At 47.6% G+C, this 24,479-nt stretch overlaps 3 protein-coding genes across 3 annotated transcripts in view; 1 reads left to right on the top strand and 2 right to left on the bottom strand.

Annotated features, from left to right (window-relative positions):
• Nucleotides 1-1,261: 1,261 nt before the first annotated feature.
• nol6 (nucleolar protein 6 (RNA-associated)) lies at nt 1,262-10,534 on the top strand. Its single transcript, XM_047015169.1, has 25 exons — nt 1,262-1,386; nt 1,756-1,971; nt 2,118-2,234; nt 2,480-2,659; nt 2,780-2,948; nt 3,101-3,232; nt 3,487-3,650; nt 3,780-3,900; nt 4,019-4,077; nt 4,169-4,270; nt 4,361-4,476; nt 5,156-5,333; nt 5,496-5,618; nt 5,806-5,954; nt 6,080-6,155; nt 6,269-6,409; nt 6,574-6,691; nt 6,857-7,011; nt 7,201-7,364; nt 7,523-7,675; nt 7,793-7,890; nt 8,002-8,126; nt 9,940-10,029; nt 10,151-10,351; nt 10,505-10,534. Exons 1-25 carry the CDS (start codon nt 1,345-1,347, stop codon nt 10,532-10,534), a joined length of 3,219 nt encoding a protein of 1,072 aa, XP_046871125.1. The 5' UTR covers nt 1,262-1,344.
• On the bottom strand, nt 8,151-9,085 carry LOC124463453 (cocaine- and amphetamine-regulated transcript protein-like). Its single transcript, XM_047015170.1, has 3 exons — nt 8,780-9,085; nt 8,602-8,685; nt 8,151-8,467 (listed from the first exon to the last, which is right to left on the bottom strand). The coding sequence occupies exons 1-3, from the start codon at nt 8,918-8,920 to the stop codon at nt 8,333-8,335; spliced, it is 360 nt and encodes a 119-aa protein (XP_046871126.1). The 5' UTR covers nt 8,921-9,085; the 3' UTR covers nt 8,151-8,332.
• Nucleotides 10,535-16,621: 6,087 nt separating the features above from the next.
• LOC124463450 (phosphatidylinositol 3,4,5-trisphosphate-dependent Rac exchanger 1 protein-like) overlaps nt 16,622-24,479 on the bottom strand; it is a 34,562-nt gene continuing 26,704 nt past the window's right edge. The window contains exons 7-9 of the mRNA XM_047015167.1: nt 19,766-19,899; nt 19,137-19,252; nt 16,622-16,801 (exon numbers count right to left, since the gene is read on the bottom strand). Coding sequence (XP_046871123.1) covers nt 16,644-16,801; nt 19,137-19,252; nt 19,766-19,899 — 408 coding nt within the window. The 3' untranslated portion in view covers nt 16,622-16,643. The remainder of the gene's footprint in view (nt 16,802-19,136; nt 19,253-19,765; nt 19,900-24,479) is intronic.

The raw sequence follows: 24,479 nt of genomic DNA, 5'->3' as shown, positions 1-24,479 counted from the left end.
CATTAAACAATTGACTGGAAATGTTGGCTCCTTCAAAAAGTTATGTCGCAATGATTTGTTCGTTTTAAAATGATGCCCATGTACAGCTTTGTGGAACTGTATGCTGATGTCATGAAATCTATTATGATGTCATAATTACATAGTTTCACCCTTGTGCCTCAAGCATCATAGCAAATCCAATACATTCCACAAGGAATTTACATCAAAATCAGGTTAGATCAAATAAAAGGAAATAAAAATAATGTAGGCCACCAACAATTCAGGCCCATCAGACATGCTCATGCCATGAGAAGTGAGGTGAAAATATGGTGCAACATTGAAAAAATAAAACCACCTGCTCAGACAAACAACATGTGATGATTGTGTTGACACATTAGGTGTTTCTTTCACAAAATACATTCATTGACATTTTGTTTTTTCTGTTGAGGCTAGATGCTAATAGAGCATACATTAGGAGAATAAAATAAAATCTAAACATTTCAAAGAATTTTCGCAGAATTTGCAGGAGGGGGTTGACATCATGGTTGTGACATGGAATATTAACATAAGGGTTTAAAATATTAAAAACCATACAACTTTCCAGACCCTGTCCGACACTGATGCACTCTGCAGAGGTGGGTTGTGGCAAAGAGTTCTACAGTCTGACATCACGGGCATAGGCGGAAATCCCGGGGAGACTGGGGGGACATGACCCCCATATCTTGAAAAAATATGATTGGTCCCCCCCAATAAATCACCCTAAACATAAGAAAATTGTAATTATATTGTCAATATACATTTAACACATTACAATGTAGGCTATGTCAGCAGTAATTTTGGTGTCCCCCTCAGGAATTGCTCTTGAGAAAATGTCATATAATTGTCCCCTCCCAACGTGATAACATATTTTCGCCACCGATCACGGGCACTGTATTAATACTGACGATGTAAGATTCATAGTATTGCAATGAGTTGGCTCTGAAGATACTATGGCTCTGAGGTTGACCTGTGCAGTATGTTATCAAATAAGGGCCAAACATATTTTGCATCTGTTGAAAATATTTGCATCTGTAGAAAGGTTTTGCATCTGTGATTTGCTTTCACATCTATAATATCTTTTGCATATCTTTTGCGTTTGTAAAAAGGTTTCCCACTTCTCCCACGCTAGGGGCGGCAGAGAGTCAGTTGTGCTCATGCAACTCATCTTGACAAAAGTGGGCGGTGTTTAGACCTACGAGAGGGATAGTAGCCTATCAAAAAAATGTTTTGGAAACAAGTTAAGTTGACCCATTGCACATGTGAGGAAGGACTGACTGAAGGTGTAAGCACATCATTTCAGATATTTAATAATCGTACAAAGAAAACATGAACAAAAAGAGGACTACTACAACTGAGGAAACAGAGGAGGTACTTGAAATCGGTCTGATATTTAAAGTGGATGCTGCAATAACACAATACTTAGCTGAAAAGATAGCTAGAAAAGTTGCTAGTTAGCCATGCATGTTTTTCTGTCTTACAGTTAGCTAGCTGGCAAGCTCTGGGAAGATCAAGTTTACAGACTAGGTTCACAGTAACTTTTCTTCAGGTCGATTTAAGATTATTTTAGTTATTTACAGTAAATGTTGTCAAGATAAGAACAATTGAGTAGTTTTGGGGATATACTGTATGTTCCTTAATTAACCAGCTCAATGCCAAGCAGCATAGGATGTGTTTTCATGGCGAATAAATCCCATTCTGATTCTCATAACATCTTTCTCACATGAATTGCAAATAAAGAACGATCCGTCAGATTCTTCCAATGTCGAGGAGGAAGATCAGGATGAGGGGCCCGCGAAGGCCAAAAGGACCAAGCCCGGAACAGGCGGTGAGGAAGGGTTCGTCCGTCCAGTGAAGATGTCCCGGGGCGACCTTTACCGGCCTCCCACGGCGGAGGAGCTGAACCAGTTGAAGGAGGCAGAGAGCCTGTTCCATTGCAGTCTTCTCAAGATGCAGGTGAGGTTCACCATAGAACATGAGTTTATCAGAGCATAGATGAGACCTACTGATCATACCATTCCTGTGTTTCTCAATGGGCCCATGTGCACACCGCATCAGCAGGGAGTATATTATTATGAACTCAGTTCTTTCTGTGATAACAGATGGAGGAGCTGTTGAAGGAAGTCGCCCTGAGTGAACGCAGGAAGCAGCAGATTGACCCTTTCGTCCAGAAGATCACTGAGCTGCTACATGATGTTCCTGAGTCTCCAGAGGTGGAGGTGAGTTTCTAGTGTCTGTGTGTGTGTGTCTGTGTGTGTGATACATTACTACACTCCTCGGAGTAGTGAAGAGGTGGAGGATGGAAGTGGAATTCAGACTTGTCCCTGGATAAGGTGACCTCTTGGCTAATTTGTCTCCCCTGTGTGGTGGTGACAGTTTGTTAAGCCGGGGAAGTTCTGTGAATGCGTCACCAGCATTAACGTGAAAATCGGTTCCGTTGTGTCTCTTTCACCTTTCTCCCCAGCTGAGTGACCTATCGTGGTTGTCTGGCGGGGTCAAGGTGCCGTTTCTCCTGGTGCCTAAGGCTGCCAAGGGCAAGTTCCATATGGTCCCTCCCGCCTCTATCAACGTAGTTGGCAGCTACCCTCTGGGCACATGCACCAAACCACGGATTGCCATCGACCTAGCGGTCACCATCCCTGCTGTAAGTAGTAACATGCCTTAGGACACGATAAGAGACCACCTGTAGTTTGGTGAATACTGGTCTGTTCACAGGCATGACATACCTACTTAAGGGTGAACTCTTGCTGTTTGTCCCCATCAGGAAGTGCTCCACCCTAAGGACGCCCTGAACCAGCGCTACCCCAGGAAGAGGGCTCTCTACCTGGCTGGTCTGGCTCAGCACCTGGCCTCTTCCCCCGCCATCGGGACCATGAGCTACTCGTGTCTCCACGGCAACCGCCTTCGCCCCCTTCTGGTGCTAACCCCCCCAGGTTCGTATCTCTTCATCTGTACGGGCGGCAAAGTGACAGCTGAGGCGGTGTCGGATGGTAATGACGGTTTCCTACACTGTCATTAGCAGCAACAGTGAGTTTTGTGTGCACGCACGCCAGTTAGATGTTGACAATCAGGGCCGCCTCACCAGGTAAAGACTCCAGCTTCACGGTGCGTCTCCACGCCTGCCCCCCTCCCAGCTTCTTCAAGCCCAGCCGCTTCCACCCCCAGAGGAACAACATCCGGACGGGCTGGTACACCGGCTTGGAGGCCTCCCAGTCAGGTCAGATCCCGGACATATACTGTACAAGCGGTCTGTTCTATTAGCAGTTGTAGGACAATTACGTTGATAACACCTCAAATATAATAGAAAACCGTTGGGATAAAACTCCTCCCTACCATTTGCAATGACTTTTTCAATGATGGTGCAATGAAGGCTTCAACCAGATCCCAGAAGTCTATTTAACAAAGTGCCGTATAGCGATGCCAAAGTGCAGCAGGGATATGTTTCCTCATGCTGTGTTGTCTGCCCTGCAGAGTCCAGTGAGCCCCCCACCCCCCACTACAACAGCTCCGTGCTGGGGGACCTGCTGCCCCGAGCGCACCTGCAGTTCCTGTCTGCAGTCAGCTCCCAGTGCCCAGCCTTCCCCCAGGGCCTGGCCCTGCTCAGGGTGTGGCTCCGACAGAGGGAGCTGGACCAGGTAGGTGGCTAGGCTAGGCTAGGCTAACTGGTCACCTGTCTTGCTAGTTCAGTGGTGGTACAGGCTGCTGGAGAGCACACACGTTTCTCAGGGTTGCTAACTGTTCCATGTCTCCTGTGTTGCTACTAGGGCACTGGGTGTTTCAGTGGCTTCCTGGGCTCCATGTTGCTGGCCTATCTTCTCTCCACGCACAGAATCAGTAACACCATGACAGCCTATCAGCTGCTTCGAAACAGCCTGCACTTCCTGGGTAATGAGGGCTGGTTTCGTCAATCCGTTGCATGACTATTGAACATGTCACCATAATTAGAAGTTTTGTACATCTCAGCTGTTTCCGGTATTGAACCTCGACCCCTGTCATTCTCTAGCTTCCACCGATCTCACGGTGAATGGAATTACCCTGGCCAAAGACCCGGATTCAACAGCGGTGAGTCAAATCTTATAAAAACATAAAAAAACATGTCAAACGCGCACGCTTTATTCCCCTCTTCCTGTCTCATCGTGTCTCTCTTCCCCAGCCGTCTTTATCAGACTTCCACAGTGCGTTCCACGTGGTGTTCGTCGACCCCTCAGGCCACCTCAACATGTGCGCCGACATGACCACCTTCACCTATAAACAAGTGAGCGCCCCAATCGAAGACGCTGTTCTAACGGCCGCTTGACGGTAAAAAGCTTCCTGATTGGTCGGTCTTGCTCTCTGTGCCTGTCAGGTGCAGCACGAGGCGTCGCTTTCGCTGCAGTTCTGGGACGACCCCACGGTGGACGGGTTCCACGCTCTGCTGATGACCCCTAAACCCATGATCAGAACCGCAGACCACGTGTTCCAGTAAGACCCCCCCCCGTAGTCTCTGACTTTTTCAGAATCTTGCATACACTCACGTACACACAACTTCATCCATAATGCCTCAGTAGTACTGTTCGGGACTGGGCCAGAGGCTGCTAGTTACATATGAGCCTGAAAGGCACTCATTCAGAGATGTGTGACCCACTATGGGCACCAGTAAAAAATGCAGTGATGTTCAGAATCACCTTTCATTCTGTCATTTACTTTTCGGTTTGTTTAACAAGTAACATTATTATTTAAGTGTTCTTTGTTGTTGTCGTCTGTGCCGCATTGAGGTGGAAAAAGGGTTGTCGATGGATTTTGTTTCGATAATTCATCATTTACATTTGGTCATTTAGCAGACACTTTTATCCAGAGCGACTTACAGTAAGTACAGGGACATTCCCCCCGAGGCAAGTAGGGGGAAGTGCATTGCCCAAGGACACAACGTAATTTTGCCGGGAATCAAACCAGCAAACCTTCTGATTAATAGCCCGATTCCCTAACCGCTCATCATGCGCCATTATACCAGCAATATTCGGACAAGCGCAATTTAAATATGTTAATTCTGCAAACAAACACAAACTCTTCTGAAGGGTCTTAACTCTCAGCAGTGGCTTAAAAAAAAAATAGTTTCACGTCTCTGTGTGTGTCCCCTCCCTTACCCTGTGTGGGTGTCCAGGCTGTGTGAGCCGATCAAGCTGCAGTCCAGCTGTAAGAAGATGAACCTCCTCGGGGAGCTCATGGACCACGGCGGAAACTACGTCCAGACCGCGCTCCCTTTTATCCTGTCCCTCCTGCAACGAGGGCTCGGCCAAAGGATCCACCTCCTCACCCACTCGCTCTCCCCAGACCCCGAGGTGAGCGCGTGCGCAATTCCACTGACAAAACCGACTGAAGGGAGGCCGATTTTTAACAACTCACAACAAATACACCAGTCCTTAAGAAATGGTTTCAAAATGGCTCGTCCGAGAGAGGATTTTTGAGATTTTAAGTAGCAACCGGTTGCTTTTCAACGGCAGTGGTCGGTGGAGAGCGAAGCCCCGAAACACAAGAGCCAGCCTCCCCTGTCCTTCGGCCTGCTGCTGGACCCAGAGCACGCCGCCTCCGTGCTGGAGAAAGGCCCCTCAGCCGACAGCCCCCAGGTAACCTCCCTTCTCCCTCCCCCCCTGCATGTACGCGGGTTCGCCTGGCACAATATGACCTGGACAATGTGTTCGGTATGGACGATGGCGTCGTCGTGCTGGCTCGAAACTTCAAGCTTGTCTCCTGTGTGTGTACGTGTGTCCACTTTGTGTGTGTGTGTATACCATGTGTGTGTGTGTGTGTCAGGCTGTGGAGTTCCGCCAGCTGTGGGGCCCTCGCTCCGAGCTGCGTCGCTTCCAGGACGGGGCCATCACCGAGGCGGTCCTGTGGGAGGGAGAGAGCACCTGGCAGAAGAGGCTGGTGCCCCAGCAGGTTGTCATACACCTGCTGCACCTGTACGTACCTGGAGAGAAGGGGGGGGGGGGAGAGGGGTGGGGGCGGTAGACATGCACTGTCTTTATCCAAACAGTAACATGGTAACTGAATCCCCCCCCCACACACACGTTTCTCCTATCCTAAGGCATGCTGACATACCCGAGTCGTGCGTGCGCTACGTAGGTGGGCTGCTGGATGATGTCATCAAAGTGGGACGTGAGGTATTGGCAAGTTTTTGCTGTTTCGGTTTTACCCAGAAGAGGGCGCAAATGTGTCATTTGATTGGATTTCGTATTAAAAGTTGATAACGCGCGTGTGTGTGTGTGACTTCCAGGTGTGCAGCACAGGGGACGAGGAGAGTCTGAAGGTCGTCCAGGTGTATGACGACCTGAGCAGGAATCTCTGGGCTCTGGGTGGACTTCCTCTGTCCATCACCTCAGTCCAGGGAGCACACCCTGCGCTCCGCTACACCCAGGTAGTCCTCCACACACACACACACACACACACACACTCTCTCTCTACCCTGACATCCTCTGACCCAACCCCAGTGACAACGTGCTGCAATGACACACCAGTTACACAGGTGTTCAGGTCATTGTATCTTGCAGGATTGACGTGGTCCCTCCCTCCCACACACAGGTGTTCCCCCCCACGCCCCTGGTGCTGGACTACTCCGTCTTCGACAAAGACAAGCTGACCAAATGCCTACTGCCTCAGGAAGGCAAGCCATGTCCAGCCTACATCACCCCGATCAAAGGTACCGTGACAGAGAGACAGACAGACCGAGACAGACAGTGCGTGTGTGTTCGCGTGAGCGCGCGTCCCGTCAAAGCGAGAGTTACGCCACTTCCAGAGTGCGCTGGGAGTCGGGGCTCTCCCAGTGACTGTCTCCTCTCCCCCTCTTCCTCCTCCTCCTCCTCAGTGATCTGTCACATGGAGGGCAGTGGGAAGTGGCCCCACGACAGGCAGGCCCTCAGTCACATCAAGGCCGCCTTCCACGTCCAGCTGGGGGAGCTGCTGAGCGCGCAGCACCGCTACGTCTGCCGGCCCGCCCCCACCCACCTGGACGTCTGGAAGGTAGGCACCACGCCCCCCCCCGCCCCGCCGCCGGCTTTTTTCCCGGGCGTCAACGGGTTTAGCCCTCGTCTCCGGCGTCGGGGTGAACTGAATGGCTGTGCTGATTTGTGTGTTTCTGTAAAAGGTACAAACATTACTTTTTTTCTTTCTTATTTTGTTTCTTTTTGTTTCTTTTTTTTTTCTCCACAGAATGGCTTGCTGTTCCGCATCCAGGTGGCGTACCACCGCGAGCCCCAGGTGCTGAGGGAGAGTGTGAGCCCAGAGGGACTGCTCGTAGTCAGGGATAACGAGGAGGCCCAGGCCCTGGAGATGGAAACCATCCACAAACCCCTACTGACCAGCACCCTGCACGGGTGAGGACGACAGGCTTTCACCCTCCACACCGGGTCCTGTAGTTGGGGCTTAATGGAGCTGGGATAAACCCCCTCAGGCTGTCAACTAACATGAAGACTCTTGTTTCCCTGTCTCGAATCGGGTTCCCAAACAATGCGTGTGTGTGCGTGTGAGACAGGCTCCAGCAGCAGCACCCATGTTTTGGGGCGGCGTGTCGTCTGGCCAAGCGGTGGCTGGGGGCTCAGCTCTTCAGCGATGACATCTCCGAGGAGACGGCGGACCTGCTGGTGGCGTCGCTCTTCCTGCAGCCCGCCCCCTTCTCGCCTCCTGGGTAAAGCCTCCCTCCCCCCCCCCCTCCCTCCCTCCTCCCCTCCCTCCCTCCCTCGGAATTCCATTTAACTTTTTTTTACTTTCCTTTCTTTTTCATCTCTCCCGCCCTCTCTCTCAGTTCTCCTCAGGTGGGCTTCCTTCGTTTCCTCCATCTGCTCTCCTCCTTCGACTGGAGGAACAACCCCCTTGTAGTCAACCTAAACAACCAGCTAACTGGTAAATGCGCACCCACACGCGCGCGCAAGAAACGGACACAAGCATGGAAAACACGTTCGCACACCCGAAGCTCGAGCTGTTAACCCGTTTGTTCTGTGCTTTGCCCCGTAGCGGCCGACTACACTGAGATCAAGAACGACTTCATGGCCTCCAGGGAGTCCCTGCCCGTCATGTTTTTAGCCACGCCCAAAGACAGGAAGTTGTCCATCTGGACCAAGCAGGCCCCATCTGTACAGGTTAGCATGCATATTCACAGTAAACAGCATTGTTAATATGGCTTTAATCACACAACAATCACAATAACACATCATTTAGCAACTGCCATCAAAGACATATGGATACGATAATCACTATTAAGTTATAGGCGCGGTGGCGTTACACCCAGTCCCAGTCCTCACCCATTCCCAGGTTTTGAGGACGTTTCGAAGCTGCAAAAAAACAGTTAAAAAACCGCACGGCAGCTCCCGTCAGAGGCAACGCAGCATGAAGGAGCTGCAGGCTCTGGGCTGTTGACAGTCGCACAGCTTCCCCATCCGGGCTCCTTTTTCCTCAGCGCACACTGCTCTCCTGCGGCACACTGGGAACACCGAGACGCTCTCTTACCATAGGCTTGAGCGGAGCCGTTTGAATTCACCCGCTTTGCGATGACGCAAAATGTATCGACGTCTATTTTTCCCCCCCCGCCAGATCGCCACACGGCGACTCGCTCACCATGGGCAACAGGTTGTGTTTCTTAGCGTGAGGCAGAAAGCGGTTGTTTTTCAATCTCTCCAAAACCCCTCGTAGGTCGTCGATCTGTGAAATGAGACACAAATAAGGACGTCGCTCTACTCACAACAAACACCTCCCCACACACACACACAGACCCCAGAGTCATTGCCGTCCTTACAAGCTGACGTTCGTCGCCCTCTTCCGCCAAAGCAAAAGCGGTCCGAGACCTCAACTTGAAGTCGCCAGTGTGTCCCAGCACGCTGATCGCCGTCACAGTGACCCAAAGGAGGAGTGGTAGGTGGCGATGGCAGCCCAGCATGGTGCTAGTGACCCAGATAGACTTCCTGCTTCCCTGCCTCAGCTCCTGGATCAACACTGGAACCCCGTGTCAGGACCAAGGGTATTTATAAAGCACTGCGCAGCCACCGCAGCCAGTCCTGTCCAACTGACCAACTCCCACTAACCACGTCAGACCGTGTCCACGTGACACACAGTACTTGTGTGTATCTTCAGCAAGGACGGAACGAACAAATGACAAACCTTGAATTGCATTTTTTTTAGGGCAGTGAAAGACGGCTCGTCACCGGGCCGTGTTGGCCATGCGTAAGGAAGACGCCTCGCGTAATGTTCGATAAGTGCAGACAGGTGTTCCTCCTTTTTATGTTTCTCCCTGGGAACACGACCTTGAAAATGTACTACTTTTTCAATGAACAGTCATTCTTACCTGAGTAAGAATTTAGACACTTCAACTCTCCATTCTTTCTGCAAAACGGTGGTAGAGCAGAAGAAAAAAAAAGAATGTTCTTTATTTGTCATTAAAGGTATCGATTCACTCAAATCATACAAGGCCAAACAGGCAAGTCTGTAAGTCTAAGCATAACAGAAAGCAAAACACTGTTGGCAGTGCCAACTTGGCATACAAAGTGTATCTTGGCTTTGCTGGTTACGTCTAGTCCTAGCTTGTAGGATAGCCTGTAGCGAGTGACAAATCTAGGTGGACTTGAAGCATCAATCTACATCCCAAACTCTTTGTACCACCGAGGACTTTCACAAGGAATTTCTGCCTCCACCCCCTCCACGCTATATTTACGGCACGCAAGCGGGAAATAAGCGACGCTTGGCAACGCCACAACAGCCATTTGCTTTCAATTAGGGTGGAGCTGTGGTTCCGCGTTGTGTGTCAGCAACTTGGCAACGGAAGCCTGTCGTTCCACTGAAACCCCGATCCCGTCAGGACTCGAGTCGGCCTGAACGGGGGGAGGAGTTGAGGTGTGAGTAGTAGAGCGGTGTGTGGGTGTGTGTGTCTGACGAGTGTGTGTGTGTGTCTTGTGCGATCAGATGCTGCAGCGCGTGGTGATGGTGGCCGCAGAGAGCCTCAAGGTCCTGGAGCCACAGCTGATGGATGCGTGTCAGGTACAGGACGTCAAGGTAGGCGGCACCCGACGGCGAGACCCAACGCCGTGCCCCGACACGTCGCCTCCGAGGAAGCGCCAAAACCATGAGTCATTTGGAGAGCTGCGTTCAAATGTGTGCTTGTGTGTGTGTGCAGGTGGCCATCCGCCCACCGTTGGACGCCTACGACGTCCTGATCCACCTGAACCCCAAGCAGGTTCCCCTGCTAAGCCAGGCGGTGGACCTGCCCAGCGCTACCTTCAGCAGGGGAACCCTGTCGGGCAAATCCCACCGACCTGGAGGGGCCATGCCGGTCGTGGACTTCAACCCCGTCAGCTGCTACCTGAGGGAGCTCAGAGTGAGTGTGTGTTTAAAGATGCTGTAAAGCACGTGAGAGTTAGACCCTTGAAGAGCTTCTTACCCGGTTTCAGCCCAGGTTTTGTTGAGGCGGGGCAAAGCCCGACCTATCTACGTCACAGAAGGTTTATGTAACCCGCATTCTGTTACTCAGCTGGTGGGAATGCGAAGACAAAGTCATTGACACATAAAACACTCAGAGACTGCAAGTAGGTCTGTTCTGATATCTGCAATTGATTTAGCTTGTTGTTGCTAAGTTCAATCAATTCAAGGGGGTGGAGCTTCAGCTCCTACAGGTGACACGCCCCCCCCCCCAGTATCAAGCAGAGAAGACTGCTGATTCTTTTACGATTTCAAAGCCGAAATCAACATACTTATGTTTTTTTCCATTCGAATTTGGATGGGTACTTAACAACACATTCTTCTGTGGTGTGATGAACTTAAAACTCATTTTCAAGGACTTTAAGAGTACAATCCCAAAATGAAAAAATAGTGACACAACACGGCAACAAAGCCCAGGCAAGTAGAACAAAGACCATAATATCCACCTGTCTTACACCTCAGAGAAGAATGAAAAATGGATGAGAGTGAGAGGGGAAAATGGGTCTACTTGGTACAGATCATTTAGGCATGTCTGTATGGAACTAGGCAAATAGTCTTTATTTGGTCTGTTTTTATTATCCTTACAGTAGCAAGTCCTACAATACGTGCACAGGGATCCAGATTTATATCCAGGATATTTCCAATGTGGCGTTCAATCTTTTCCAAATACAATTGGATTTCATAGCAGAACTGTATACAATGGACACAATGGCAATGTCTTTCATTTATTGGGTCAGTAATCGCAGAGTTGCACCTTTTTATTGCCTCTGCCAGGGACTCGACAGCGAGGGGGTAAACCACAGTGGCGAGAGGTGTCAGCCACGTCTGGCGCTCCTGCCCAGAAGAAAACTCTTGGATCTGAACCTATTAGTTATAACAGCAGCGAAAGGCTGATTGAAATAACTACACCCATCTTAAGAATCTACCCACCAGCCCAAATTTCATTGAAGAAATAAGGCCACTCTGTGGTCATAGGCCTTCTCCCCGTCTTGTGATATAATCAGTGTATCAAGTTGATTCCTTTTTGAGAAATATCCATTTAAAAGCCTTCGGATGTTATTGCTGGATCTTTTCAATAAGTCTGCATGAATCAGTTGGTTGGGCCCATTCAGGCCTGAATGAGTATTTTAGAATTAAGCAATGCTGGGGGCCTGTATGATCCACAATCTTTTACATCTTTCCCCTTCTTAAGGATCAGCTCGATGTCTGCCTGTCTAAGGGAAGCAGGCATCAGACCTCTTTCTAGAGCGGCTCAACATGTCGTAGAGGGGGGTCTATTAGGACATGATGGAATTCTTTGTATAATTTGGAGCTTATGCCGTCCTGACCTGGTGCTTTACCCTCTTGGAGACTCTTATGTTGGGCCAGGTATTCACTGGGTTTATTACCATGCTCATACCGTTGCTGTTTAGAGTAGAGAAGGTTCATATTAGCTTTTTGTAATAACAAATATGACGACGTCCTGATATTAAATATTTTCTCAAGTATTGCGGAATCTGTCGTGGCAGAGAACTCGGTCCAAGTCTGAATCTAGGGGTCAGAGGTCTGAGCGGTTAGGGAATCGGGCTATTAATCAGAAGATTGCCGGTTCGATTCCTGGCTGTGCAAAATGACGTTGTGTACTTGGGCAAGGCAATTCACCCTACTTGCCTCTGGGCCTACTCCCAGTACTTACCGTAAGTCGCTCTGGATAAGGGCGTCTGCTAAATGACTAAATGTAAATCTTGTTCAAGGATTTTCTGTCTTGCACCCTCGCCTCTGCTTTGTTTATATGTGTATGATATTATGAGCCCTCTAATATATACTTTGCAGGTTTCCCCTGTGAGGGATGGGTTAGTTGTTACTGTAGAATTTATGGAAAGGAAGAAAAAAAGAGATTGTTTATTGGCATTAAAACGCCACCTCTTAATTTGTCGTGGTGCTCCTTGTACTGCTACTTAACATTTATGCATTTAGCAGACGCTTTTATCCAAAGCGACTTCCAAGAGAGAACTTTACAAAAGTGCATAGGTCACTGATCATAACAACGAGATAACCCCAAATATTGCGGGTAGCCAAAACATGAAGCATTCATTGTAAAAAAACGATTAAGTGCCAAAGGGAAGAACCATAAGAGCATGTAGTTAAACAACTTACAATTAAACAACATGAAACTCAAAAGTGCAAGAGTGTACCTGTAGAAAAGCAAGCAACAATAATATATTTTACAGCGAGTACAATCATTTTAAATCGGTTACAACTAACCAACAAGAGCAACAAGTCTCTCAATAAGTAATCGTGATCCTGGAGGAAACTAACATCAGGTCCAGGAAATCATTCCTAAGTACCGTTATACTCCCGGAACAAGTGCGTCTTGAGCCTTTTCTTGAAGGTGGGGAGACAGTCTGTGTCTCTGATGGAGGTGGGGAGTTGATTCCACCATTGGGGCGCCAGACAGGAGAAGAGCTTGCGTTGGGACCGAGCGCTCTTGAGCGGTGGGGCCACCAGACGGTTGTCAGAAGAAGACCGTAGGTGGCGGGTGAGGGTGTAAGGCTGGAGGACAGGCTTTATGTAGTCGGGTGCAGTCCCGTTCTCCGCTCGGAAGGTCAGTACCAGGGTCTTGAATCTGATACGGGCCGTTATGGGAAGCCAGTGGAGGGAGATGAGCGGGGTAACATGGGAGCGTCTGGGTAGATTGAAGACCAGACGGGCTGCTGCGTTCTGAATCCTCTGGAGAGGGCGGGGTTGAGCATGCTGGGAGACCGGCGAGCAGCGAGTTGCAGTAGTCCAACTTTGAAAGGACAAGTGCTTGGATAAGAAGCTGGGTGGAATGTTCAGACAGGTATCTCCTGATCTTCCGGATGTTGTAGAGGGTGAATCTACACGACGGGGAGACTGCAGCAATGCAGACAACGGTGTTGGTGGCAGTGTCAGTGAGGTGGGATGTGATTTCATCAATGGGAGGGAGGATGTTACAATGGAGGAGAAATGGTAGGGGGATAGGGAGCGGAGGTTGCGGCGGAAGGTTACGAGGGGAGGGGAGGTAGAAGGAGTTGGAGGGAGAGAGATGATGTCAGTGATACAGTTACGTGTCAGGACGAGCTCGAGCTGTTTGTCTGCCTTGTGGGTCGCTGGTTGTGTTCAGCGGCGTCAGGTCGAAGGAAGTCAGAAGAGACTTGGAAGTCGACGGCCTGCGTTCCTTAGAGGTGGATGTTGAAGTCCCCATGGATTGTCAGCCGTGTTCCATAATCCGGGAGGGAGGACGCTGAGGAGCATGTCCAGCTCCTCCACAAAATCGGCTAGCGGTCCTGGTGGGCAATAGAGGACAATTAAGAATGCTTTGATAGGATCAGTTAGCATCACATGATGGTGTTCAAAAGATTTGGCAGTAACAGAGAGTGGGGTGGATGTGTATTTAATATGTGGGTAAAGAACCAAATCTGTCCCACCACCTAGCCAGGTTGAGCGGGGTGAGTGAGAGAACGAGTGGTTGACGGAGAGAGCAGCTGGAGTTGCAGTGTTCTCTGGGCGGATCCAGGTCTCTGTCAGCGCAAGGGCGTGAAGTGAAGCATGGGATGGAAACAGCGGGATGAAGTCGGCCTCGTTCACTGCAGACTGGCAGTTCCAGAGCCCTATAGACAGAGAGAGGGCAGGTGGAAAAGATTCGGATAGGTAGCTAAGGTCAGAAGTGGACCGTATATACTTTGTGACATATCGACGTCTGCGAGTGGTGTAATGAACAGAAATGCTGAAGAAAGCATGTTTTCTGGGTCTGTGAATCCATTGGACTTGGTCTAAATTGCACTGACATGATTACATACTTTTGGAATACATGATTTTGTGAGATAACTGTAAGGTTTTATCTTTAAGGTGAACCAGAGAGGTAAACGATTTAGCCTATGTATGTAACTCCTGCTCAAAAACCCTTGCGGATGACTCCATTAAAGTTGCCCAAAACCAAAGTTTTGATCCTACTTTGCTGTTCCAGCGGTTCCTGATAATTTCGAAACGGAACAGTTTTCACTGGAAGATGTAATGAGTTATGAATTCATTTCCCGCAGCCCTCTTCAAAGACCAGGACTTCTTCTGTAAAGCCAACAATCCCCAACTAGCGCAGTCAGTCACCGAGTTCTCAATAAATCTAACCAAACTATCCTGGATTCCATCCCACCAATTGAGCCTTACGGTGGTTCCCTGGTTCACCGCTTGGCATGGAAAAAGGGTGACAGTTACATATTACACACGTCATATGCGGACTTTACCATACGCCATTATGGTAAAGCAACAGTCGTTTTTGATGGTTATAGTGAAGGTCCTTCCATCGAAGACGATACGCATCAGAGACGTGGTGAAAACACTCACCCCATCGTTAACTTCAGTGCAGAGACTGAGTTTGTGGGAAGAAAGGATGATTGCCTTTCTAGATCTTGCAACAAACAAGGACAATCTAATGACCGAGGAGCTACAGAAGAAGGGCAGCACTGTTATCAAAGCATCAGGTGATGCTGACGTGGACATTGTCAAAGCTGCAGTCAAGGCCTCAGATCAGCCCACAACCTTGATAGGGGATGATACAGACTTAGTCATTCTTCTCCTCTACTATGCTGGGACGAACAATAGAGGCCTCTATTTTCCAAAGCTAGTGTACAACATCAGTGAGATGAAACGAGTCCTGGGTAGCGACTTGCGTTCCCAGTTGCTGTTTATTCACGCCTTCACAGGATGTGATACAACTTCCCAAATTTTTTGCTTTGGCAAACAGACCGCAGTCCAGAACCTGAGAATGGTGAATCAACCATCCAGTCTTGTGCAAATGTGTTTTGGCTCCCACATCAAGCAGGGAATGTCATAGAGGACCATGGGACCAAGGCAGCAGGCTTGTTTGGCGTAAAGAGTACCGATTCACTTGCCTCTTTGCGCTACAACCTTTTTAGCAAGAAAATCGTTACCGCCTAATCATTTGTTACCCCAGAACGTCTGCCTCCAACTGAGTCCACTGCCAAAGAGTTTACTTCTAGATCATGGTGTGGATTGAAAGGAAGGTGACATGAAAACAGTGGTTTGGGATGGAAACTGGTGGATAACTGCTTCTTGAAAATTATGACCAGTAACAGTAACTGCCTGCCAAACACAACGGTGCAATTGCAAGGCAAATGGACTACCATGCATGCCTGCTTGTGGACCATGTCAAGTTGGGAATTGTGAGAATCACTATAATCAACCTCTATGGGAGGAAGAGTGTGACGACTATAGTAAATCTAGTGAAGGTCACAGTGCAAAAAAGTATTACAAAAATAAAACAGGAAAGGAGGAAACAAATGAAGAAAATTATAAAATGATGTGTGTAAATAAAAAAAGTATTTTAAACGTATAAAAAAACATTGAAGAAAAAAAACCGCACCATAACATATATATACATATATATATTCATTTTACAGTACCACACAGTTGTAATGAATTTATTCTTTATTAGAATCAAAAGAATGGTTATGAACCACAGAAACCACCAACACTAGGCAAAACGAAATGAGAAAAGGAGAAATATGCAATTACTTAAGGGAAATTGTTCTTATTTTTCGCATAAATATGCTTGTAAGTTGTAACCAATTGCTTTAATATATAATAGTATTTGTAATCACTTATCTATAATAGTAATAATAATGATGCAAATATGGTAATTAAAATATTACATGGCCAAAACATGCATCAGGCACCAGAGAAGACGAGTTAGAAATTGTGTTAAATCGGTTGAAAACTGTTGTTCACGAGTACAAGAATGTACCGTGGGTGAAGTAGTGTGTTAGTTCAATTATATTCGAAAAGATTCTGGTTAATGAAATCCTGAGTGTATTTTGAGTATACTTGACCTAAAAACTGCTCCAAAACAAATACTGTAAAAAACAACATGCTGTGTGGGGTATGGATGTCTAGACATACTGCTTGCATGTCCTCTGTTAGAGTTCTATTACAGACAACAACTCCATGAGGTGCACAGTGTCCTGTTTAGATGTTCTTTGCCAAGTCACAGCTAGCCTATTTCCGGACCTCGATGGGACCGAAGAGGCTCTTAGTGCACATTGTGGGCTTGTTTGTGAATGAACAACTCATAACAGGTGGTTCTAAGGTTCAGTGTCACCCAATCTTATATTTATTAAAAACAGAGTATTGGCAGTAAACTAGTACTAGGACCATAAACAAAAGATATCTTTGCTTCACTCACTCTCTCTTTGTTCACGCTCCCTCAAGATGGCGTCCAGCCACTTCTGCTTGTCTTCTGCATTCTTGGCCATGCAGACAAACCACTTGTTCTTGGCCGTGTTGTGGATCTTCCAGCCATTGGTCACTGTGTAGTTGTTACTGTGATAGTCCGCTAGGGAGAAAACAAACAGTTGACAGAAGTTGTTTGGTAAACACACACGACAATGTTGCACTTTTGATGTGGCAGTTGGGAATGTGAGTTCTGGTCTTTGAAAATCACACTACTGTTTATGACCTTAAGGAAGAAGCACTCATAACATTAACATTACAAAACCAATATAGAATTCCATGTCAATTATTAAGATAAATATTGAACAGTTTAAAAGTAGATAAAGGTATTGCCCTGACTACACAGAAATCTTGATTTCTCAGTTTTTCTATCACTACCATTAATAATCCCCCCCAAAATTATCTTTTCAATTTTCCTTCTTTCTTTCATCTTTCGTTCCCTTGTGCTCACTCTCCTCTTTCCCGCAACATTCTAATTTTATCATCCGTTCGGCTCCAGGTGAATGTCTTCTGAATAATGAATGCCCCTGGGTAATGGGGTGCATTAGTGTGATCTTTAAAAGGTCATATAAAATAGGTATGATACCCCAGGCCCTAAGGGGACAATTTAAACGTTAAAGGGAGAGCGCAAGTAGATCATATTGGAAAAGGTGTTCACTTAACGTGTTTGGGAGTGGTGTATAGGGGGGGGGGACAAGAGTCTGCAGGAGTGAGGAGGAGTACAGTGTGTCATCTTCTCATGAGGCGAGGTAGTCAAATCAAAAGGATAGATACTGGTACAGGCTAACAAGAGATCTTTGTGTGTCCCCTGAATGAGGAACTGGCTGCTTCTTTTATCTAGGTAAAAGCGCAAAGAAGTTCTTCAGTGCAAAAAACAATCTGTGGGTAGATGTTTTCACGAGCGCGTTGGCATCATTCTCTTTCTGAGAAACGCGCTGTTTTGCACTGTGGTTTCCTCTTTCACACCCGGGGACAAGAGCACGCAGCACACAGATACAGGGGATGTGAGGCCTGGGTCTGCTCCGTCTCGTTAGTTTATCAAAAGGAAACACTTGAGATAGAAGAAGAAGAAGGTATTTTCACCCTGAGGCCTAAAGAAACAAAGCTTGGCAAAACACAAATGCGGTGTGCAAAAAACCACGGAAGGAAAAAAAACACAAGCAGAGTGTTGATGGTTGATATGGTACTAAAACAGCCTGCCTACTTGTTTAGGGGTGTGAAACTTGAGTGGTTTGTGTCTTTGTTTGTGAACGTGAGATTATGTGCATCACTCGCCATCCTTCAACTGCCAGTCTGTCAGATTCATATCAGCATTCTGTACTAAGGAGTGGTTCTAACATGAAGAGTGGCAGTAACTTATTTTATCAGCATCTTCACTGCCTCTTTGGGTGTGTTTTGCCTTCAGCAAGGGCACAACCTTTGTTCTCTCACATATATTATTATTTATTTATTTTCCCACCCCTAAGCCTCAGTCAATATTTTAACTACACAGACAACCTAGGTGTCAAAAGTTTCGTCTTGGTAGAGATTGAGTTGCTTGTATTTGTATTTACGTTCCGTTGGACGGTTTAAGTAGAAATTAGTTTTTGTGGTGAAAAGTGAAGCTAACGGTGGCTAACTTGCTGGCCACAGTCACTGACGCTACTAACGTCATCAACGTCATGAAAACACACGTGACTATCTCTAGCAGATCATTAGTTTAGCAGCTCGTTAACTTCTGGGTGATGGCTAGGCTAACTGCTTTACTGCAAGGCAGTTGCATAAACGCCACAAGCAAAGAGGCCTGGGTGATAATTATTTGCTCATTGGGTATGCTTTGCCTTCGGCAAGGGCACAACCTTCGTTCTCTCACATATTATTATTTATTTATTTTCCCACCCCTAAGCCTCAGTCGATATTTGGCCTACATTGACAACCTAGATGTCAAAAGATTCGTCTTGGTAGCGATTGAGTTGCTTGTCTTTGTATTTACGTTACTATGCACGGTTAAGGTAGAAATTACGTTTTTGTGACGAAAAGTGAAGCTAACGGTGGTTAACTTGCTAGCCACAGTCAGAGCCATAGTCAATTCAGAAAAGTAACATTTTCCAAATAGGTTAAAATAAATATCTAGCTAGGGGTTAGGGTAAGGGTTGGACCACATTGAAGTGTAGTCAATTAGTAGGATATTTAGAGTACAATGAATTGAACCTATTTAAAGTACAACATATCCCTTGTCTTCTTTCAGGGTTTAGCTTGGTTTAGGTGCAGTTCTACGGGTGTATGTGAAGCCCCTCTGAGACATTGCATGTAAAAAGGGGTTGGTTGTGTGTATAACAGTTTACAAATTAAACTGGATTTGATTTAGCCATGAATGAAAGGACAGAGAGGGATGAATGATGGATACGAGAGGATTCTTGTTTCCAAACTTAAGATGGCCGACACTGGCCAACACACACCTGTTCCATCCTCAACGTTTTCCACCTCCATCACCTCAGTGTTGATTCTTCCCCTGAACAAATATAGTGGACCATTGATGGACTTGGTCCTCTTGGTAGACTTCTTCCCAGAAACCCTAGAAAAAGACGCAAAATGTCGTCAAAAGTAGAAATACGCTGCTGAGGAAATGAGACTGTCGGTGCCAGTTCTGAAAACTGAGCCTAGATGTTTTGTTTATAAATAAATGAGCTGGGCATGCAAACAGGACTTTGGAAATTCAAATTAATGTCCCAGGTTTTCAGGCCTGGCTCCTGTCTGTAAAACTCAGGTCTTGAATGAAAACTCTGTCCGGTTACTCTACAGTATATTCCCCTCAATTTGTCTTCCCTCGTAAAAACAGGTCAGAGACTGAACCACTAGGGATGGGGGGAAAAAAATCAAATTTGAATCGTGATTCAGTTTGCTAGCGATTCAGATCAATTCACAAATGTATATCTCGGAAAAATTGTGAATCGATTGTTAATTGAATCGTAACCCCAAGAATCGATTCTAATCGTGAGGCACCAAAAGATTACCACCCCTAGGAACCACTGTAGCATGTTTCAAGAGGGAAGACAAATGAAATCGAGGCAGTCTCGGCCTTACTCACCTGGACTTCCTCTTGCAGTACACCAGGAGGTTGTCAAACAGGAAGAACACTCTCTCCTGGATGTTGCCTGCTGAGATCTTGAGAAGGTTACCATGGAGAAGCAGCTCTGTGCTGATGTCTGTCAGGTTGGTTCCCTGAGGTAAAACACAGGAAGTCAAAAACCGTGACATTAATCGACTGGATCCTCAAATCTTAAAACAATTAACTTCTTCATGATAATACATCTGAGTTTGAACTCGTTTCGTGACTTCAGAGTTCGCAGGTTCAGTAAAAACTATTCAAAACAGAGAATTGAACTGTTCCCTTGGTTTCCGCTCAAACGATCTGCTTCCATCCCATTGTCCTCCAAAGACATCAGGCCTACAGTCAACACTAGCCTTTCCTTGAACCTCTGAAATCAAGAGCTCAAAATTCCCATAAATGCTTAAAAATGAGCCTGTGGTCGCTTAACAGTGTGTTTCAGCAGATTGTACCAGAGGATGTGTGGGTTTCTGGGAGTTCATGAGTGAATGCTATTGGCAAACCCAACATTGGGGGAAAAACAGGAGCCACTTTAAACAGTGCCAGACTGGCTCCCTGGGGGCCTTCTGGTGAGCTCCAGACAGAGAGACTGTTTATTCTGCTCCTACAGTCCAGATCCACTCACACCACTGCAGACTGGGGCTGGACAAGTATTTTGACAGTTAAGGAGGTTTTTCTAATGCGTCATGACGGTGTTAAGATTTGTTCTAAGATGTGTTGTGTTACTGCAGGTTAAGTCACAAGTGTGACAGAACAATCAATGTGAAGTGTCACCTAATCCCTCAGGGGCAAAGACACAATCTGGAACGTTGACGCTGGTGCCGAAACTTAAACACCCACCGCAAAAAAATTACTTCCTAATAATCCCACCACCTTTTTCCTAGCAAGAACTAAAGAGGAAATTAGGCCTCCGTTCTGAAACACTGCGACCTGTGCAACCTTGACATACGAAAACATTGATACCCAACCCATAGTCTCACTTTCACACAGTAAACCAACAAGCTGCTCGCCTTTCATCGCCTGAGCCAAGTGGACCCACAGGTCAGGCCTCGTTACCAGGAAACCAAGAAAGCCGTCTCTGAATCTGCTAACCCACATTTCAGAGCATCTCGGTGACAAGATGCTGCATCCCGTTGAAGGGCCAAAAAACGTTCCTTACTGAGAAATTCAACCCGTTTCATAACGCACCGCGCTCCCTCCCTTCAGTGTAAACATCGTAATCTCTGTGTTGTTTGGCTTTTGAAACACGATGACGTCATTCTCGATGTCTCAGAAGGCAGAACGTGGCTCACACAGTCCAGACACCAATTAACCTTTACACTGCACTGCTGTCATCAGAGAATCCTTCAGCCTACAGTATTAATCAGTACTAATTCATTCTTTCTGAAATAACATTTGATGGGATTCAATTCAAGTATAGAAAAAAAAGTCTGACCGGATGTGTGTGCACTTTGCTGAGATCTAGGCTACATCAATAATGTACGACACTTGGGTTGAAAAGGCAAGGTGATATTTCAGTGAATCAGTGAGTCCTTTAACAACGGCCATTCCCACACCCCCAAACATAGGTGTGTTTTCTGAGTAACTGTAATGAACTAGGTGCACGAGCACGCATGTGTGCACAGGCCATGTCTGGAGGAAGGGCAAGAGAGGACCACCACATCGGCCACAAAAACTCATGTCCGTGTTAAATGGATGGTGCCAACTCGAATCGACTGGAACCAAGCAGGGCCATGTGTGGGTATTGGATATGCCCCCCCACCCCCGTCTTTTCTATAGAACATCCCTTACTCACACACACACACACACACGTCTCTTTGATGTCATGCTCATCTCCAGCCACTAGAAAATTCCCCTCCACCAAGCGTCCATAATCGATTCCTGTGGGCACTAAATTTGCACTGGACATACATCTCTCCAGGAAAACCTATTATCTGCCCTTTTTACAGGTGTGTTCCAGCCGGGCTGAGCAGACAGATCATGTTTTGCAGGATCATTGCTAAACCCCTTGCTAAACTGTGCATGCGTTTGTGTGCTTTAGCCTTTGCATGCATCCACACATGTACTGTACAGTAGGGTCCAACAGTTTCAGACCACTATACTTTTAGCATTTGTTAACAGTGTGACACAGATATTTTCATAAATATGCTTAGCAGTTTGAGTGAAATGGGGATATATTTCAGCGTATCTTAGTATTTGGTATTTGCCTCTTTAATGACAGCATGCATGGACTCTTCACAAGTTTGTGCTTAACCCATGTTATTAACCCATGTTATTAACCCATGTTATTAACCCATGTTATTAACCCATGTTATTCCAGCATGATTTGACAATGTTCCAAAGAGCTTCTTTCTGTGTCTTCAGTTCCCCCCAATGTTCACTGTGGGCTCAGACCCTCCTGCTTATTCCCTCTTTGTGCGTTTTCATGCGTCACTGTATGAGGATTTATGGATTTGTGTACAATGTGTGTGTGTGTGTGTGTATGTACAGTGCATGTGTGTGTGTGTGTGTGTGTGTGTGTGTGTGTGTGTGTGTGTGTGTGTATGTATGTACTGTGTGAGTGCATGTGTGTGTATGTACTGTGTGAGTGCGTGTGTGTGTATGTACTGTGTGAGTGCATGTGTGTGTATGTACAGTGTGAGTGCGTGTGTGTGGGTGTACTGTGTGCGTGCATGTGTGTGTATATACTGTGTGAGTGCGTGTGTGTGTATGTACTGTGTGCGTGCGTGTGTGTATAATGGAGGCCGTCAGTGCAGCGGTAATGTGTCTGGGTCTCATTCAGCAGTGCTCCTCACCCTCCATTAGGACTGGAGGTGATTACACTGGATGGGGGGGGGGGGGGGGCAGGGTGAGACTAATGTGGGTAGAATTGGAGTGTTTATGGAGGAGAGTGGAGGAGAGGCAAAGTGCCTTTCCTGAGGATTAACTCTGATACGGGGAGAAAGCTCAAAAACTTCAAGAGACTTACCGAGTTGGCAAAAAAGAATTGTGTTTGTTCCAAATCCAGTCTAAAACACGAAAAGTCGGATGGTGTTTTGGTGGTTGGTTCCACAGCCGATATTTGCCAGCCTGTTCATACTGGCCTAACATAGACAGTGTTCAAATAGCCGTGTTACGGTATAGTATGTTTATTATTAGGTTATGTGTATTCTCCTGATGTTTTGATCCGAGCAGTGGTGACCAGGAACAAATTCAGAGTGTGTTTGACAAGGAAATTGAATGGGATTGCGGTTTCCACATCAATCACCTCCGTCCTCTAAATATACTCTTGTTAAACATACAACAGCTTCTTGTTTGATATGCTTTGGAAGAACAACAAGCCGGAGGGTCAAGCGGTGACATTTTTCAGAAGGAGAGAGAGAGAGATGGGGGGAGAGAGAGAGGTGGGGGGAGAGAAAGAGATATGGGGAGAGAGAGAGAATGAGAGAGAGAGAGAGAGAATGAGAGAGAGAGAGAGAGAGAGAGAGAGGGGGCGCTCGTCTTGGCAGTCACTAAAGAGGGATGGCACAGTGAGGGCCCCCCGTCTCCGTTTCTCACAGTCGCACCGTTTGAGACAAGCCCCACCCCCTTGGGCTCCACTGATTGGGCAAGGTGCCCACTGGCGCTCCCCTCGGCGCCCCTGATTGGGCAGATTGTCCCCTCTGTGTCCGTGGGGACAAGGGCTTCGTTGTGACGGGTGAGGGAGGCGTGAAAAACGCGCTCCGCTCCCAAGCCCTGTCCGTGGCCCCTGCACGCTAAAGGATGATTTGGCCGCGAGAGCCTTTGGCTCTGAGACGGACGGGAGAGGTTGCTTGGTGGCCTGTCTGGAGAACAGACTGGAGCTTTCACTCACTGTTCGACTAGAATGAGAGGCCCTTGCTTTCACCATCCACACTTGTGTTTAAACTGTATTAAAGGGTATTAAACTAGGTTTGGCGAAGGGTCTCTCTCCCATCCATTCCCCAGTCTCTGCCTCGTTCCTTTAACGACCCTCTCTTCAGACTTCCTCCCATCTCTCCTGCTTTGCTTTTCCTTCTCCCTCACCCCCCAATCTACCCTCCCCCCTTTCTCCTGCCTCTCCATCTCCTCCCTCTCCTCTCCCTGTGTCCTCCCTTTCCTCTCCCCATGTCCCTCTCCTCGTCTCCTCCCTCTCCTCTCCCCATGTCCCTCTCCTCTCCCCGTCTCCTCCCTCTCCTCTCCCCATGTCCCTCTCCTCTTCCCATGTCCCTTTCACCTCCCCGTCTCCTCCCTCTCCTCTCCCCATGTCCCTCTCCTCTCCCCATGTCCCTCTCCTCTCCCCATGACCCTCTCCTCTCCCCATGTCCCTCTCACCTCCCCATGTCCCTCTCCTCTCCCCATGTCCCTCTCCTCTCCCCATGTCCCTCTCCTCTCCCCATGTCCCTCTCCTCTCCCCATGTCCCTCTCCTCTCCCCATGTCCCTCTCACCTCCCCATGTCCCTCTCCTCTCCCCATGTCCCTCTCCTCTCCCCATGTCCCTCTCCTCTCCCTGTCTCCTCCCTTTCCTCTCCCCATGTCCCTCTCCTCGTCTCCTCCCTCTCCTCTCCCCATGTCCCTCTCCTCTCCCCGTCTCCTCCCTCTCCTCTCCCCATGTCCCTCTCCTCTCCCCATGTCCCTCTCCTCTCCCCATGTCCCTCTCACCTCCCCATGTCCCTCTCCTCTCCCCATGTCCCTCTCACCTCCCCATGTCCCTCTC

Source organism: Hypomesus transpacificus, unplaced genomic scaffold (assembly GCF_021917145.1).
Source record: "Hypomesus transpacificus isolate Combined female unplaced genomic scaffold, fHypTra1 scaffold_280, whole genome shotgun sequence".
Taxonomy (NCBI): domain Eukaryota; kingdom Metazoa; phylum Chordata; class Actinopteri; order Osmeriformes; family Osmeridae; genus Hypomesus; species Hypomesus transpacificus.
The sequence above is the reverse complement of the archived record's forward strand: the minus strand, read 5'-3'. Positions and strand labels throughout refer to the sequence as shown.

What these genes read in the sequence shown, in the direction of transcription:
- nol6 (XM_047015169.1), top strand. Translation starts at nt 1,345, where the DNA reads ATGAACAAAAAGAGGACTACTACAACTGAGGAAACAGAGGAG. An exon ending in CTGACCAGCACCCTGCACGG is followed by an intron (nt 7,365 to 7,522) that starts GTGAGGACGACA and finishes CGTGTGAGACAG; the next exon opens with GCTCCAGCAGCAGCACCCAT. An exon ending in GTCAGGTACAGGACGTCAAG is followed by an intron (nt 10,030 to 10,150) that starts GTAGGCGGCACC and finishes GTGTGTGTGCAG; the next exon opens with GTGGCCATCCGCCCACCGTT.
- LOC124463453 (XM_047015170.1), bottom strand. Translation starts at nt 8,920, where the DNA reads ATGCTGGGCTGCCATCGCCACCTACCACTCCTCCTTTGGGTCACTGTG. An exon ending in AGGGCGACGAACGTCAGCTT is followed by an intron (nt 8,686 to 8,779) that starts GTAAGGACGGCA and finishes CTCATTTCACAG; the next exon opens with ATCGACGACCTACGAGGGGT. An exon ending in AACACAACCTGTTGCCCATG is followed by an intron (nt 8,468 to 8,601) that starts GTGAGCGAGTCG and finishes CGGTGTTCCCAG; the next exon opens with TGTGCCGCAGGAGAGCAGTG.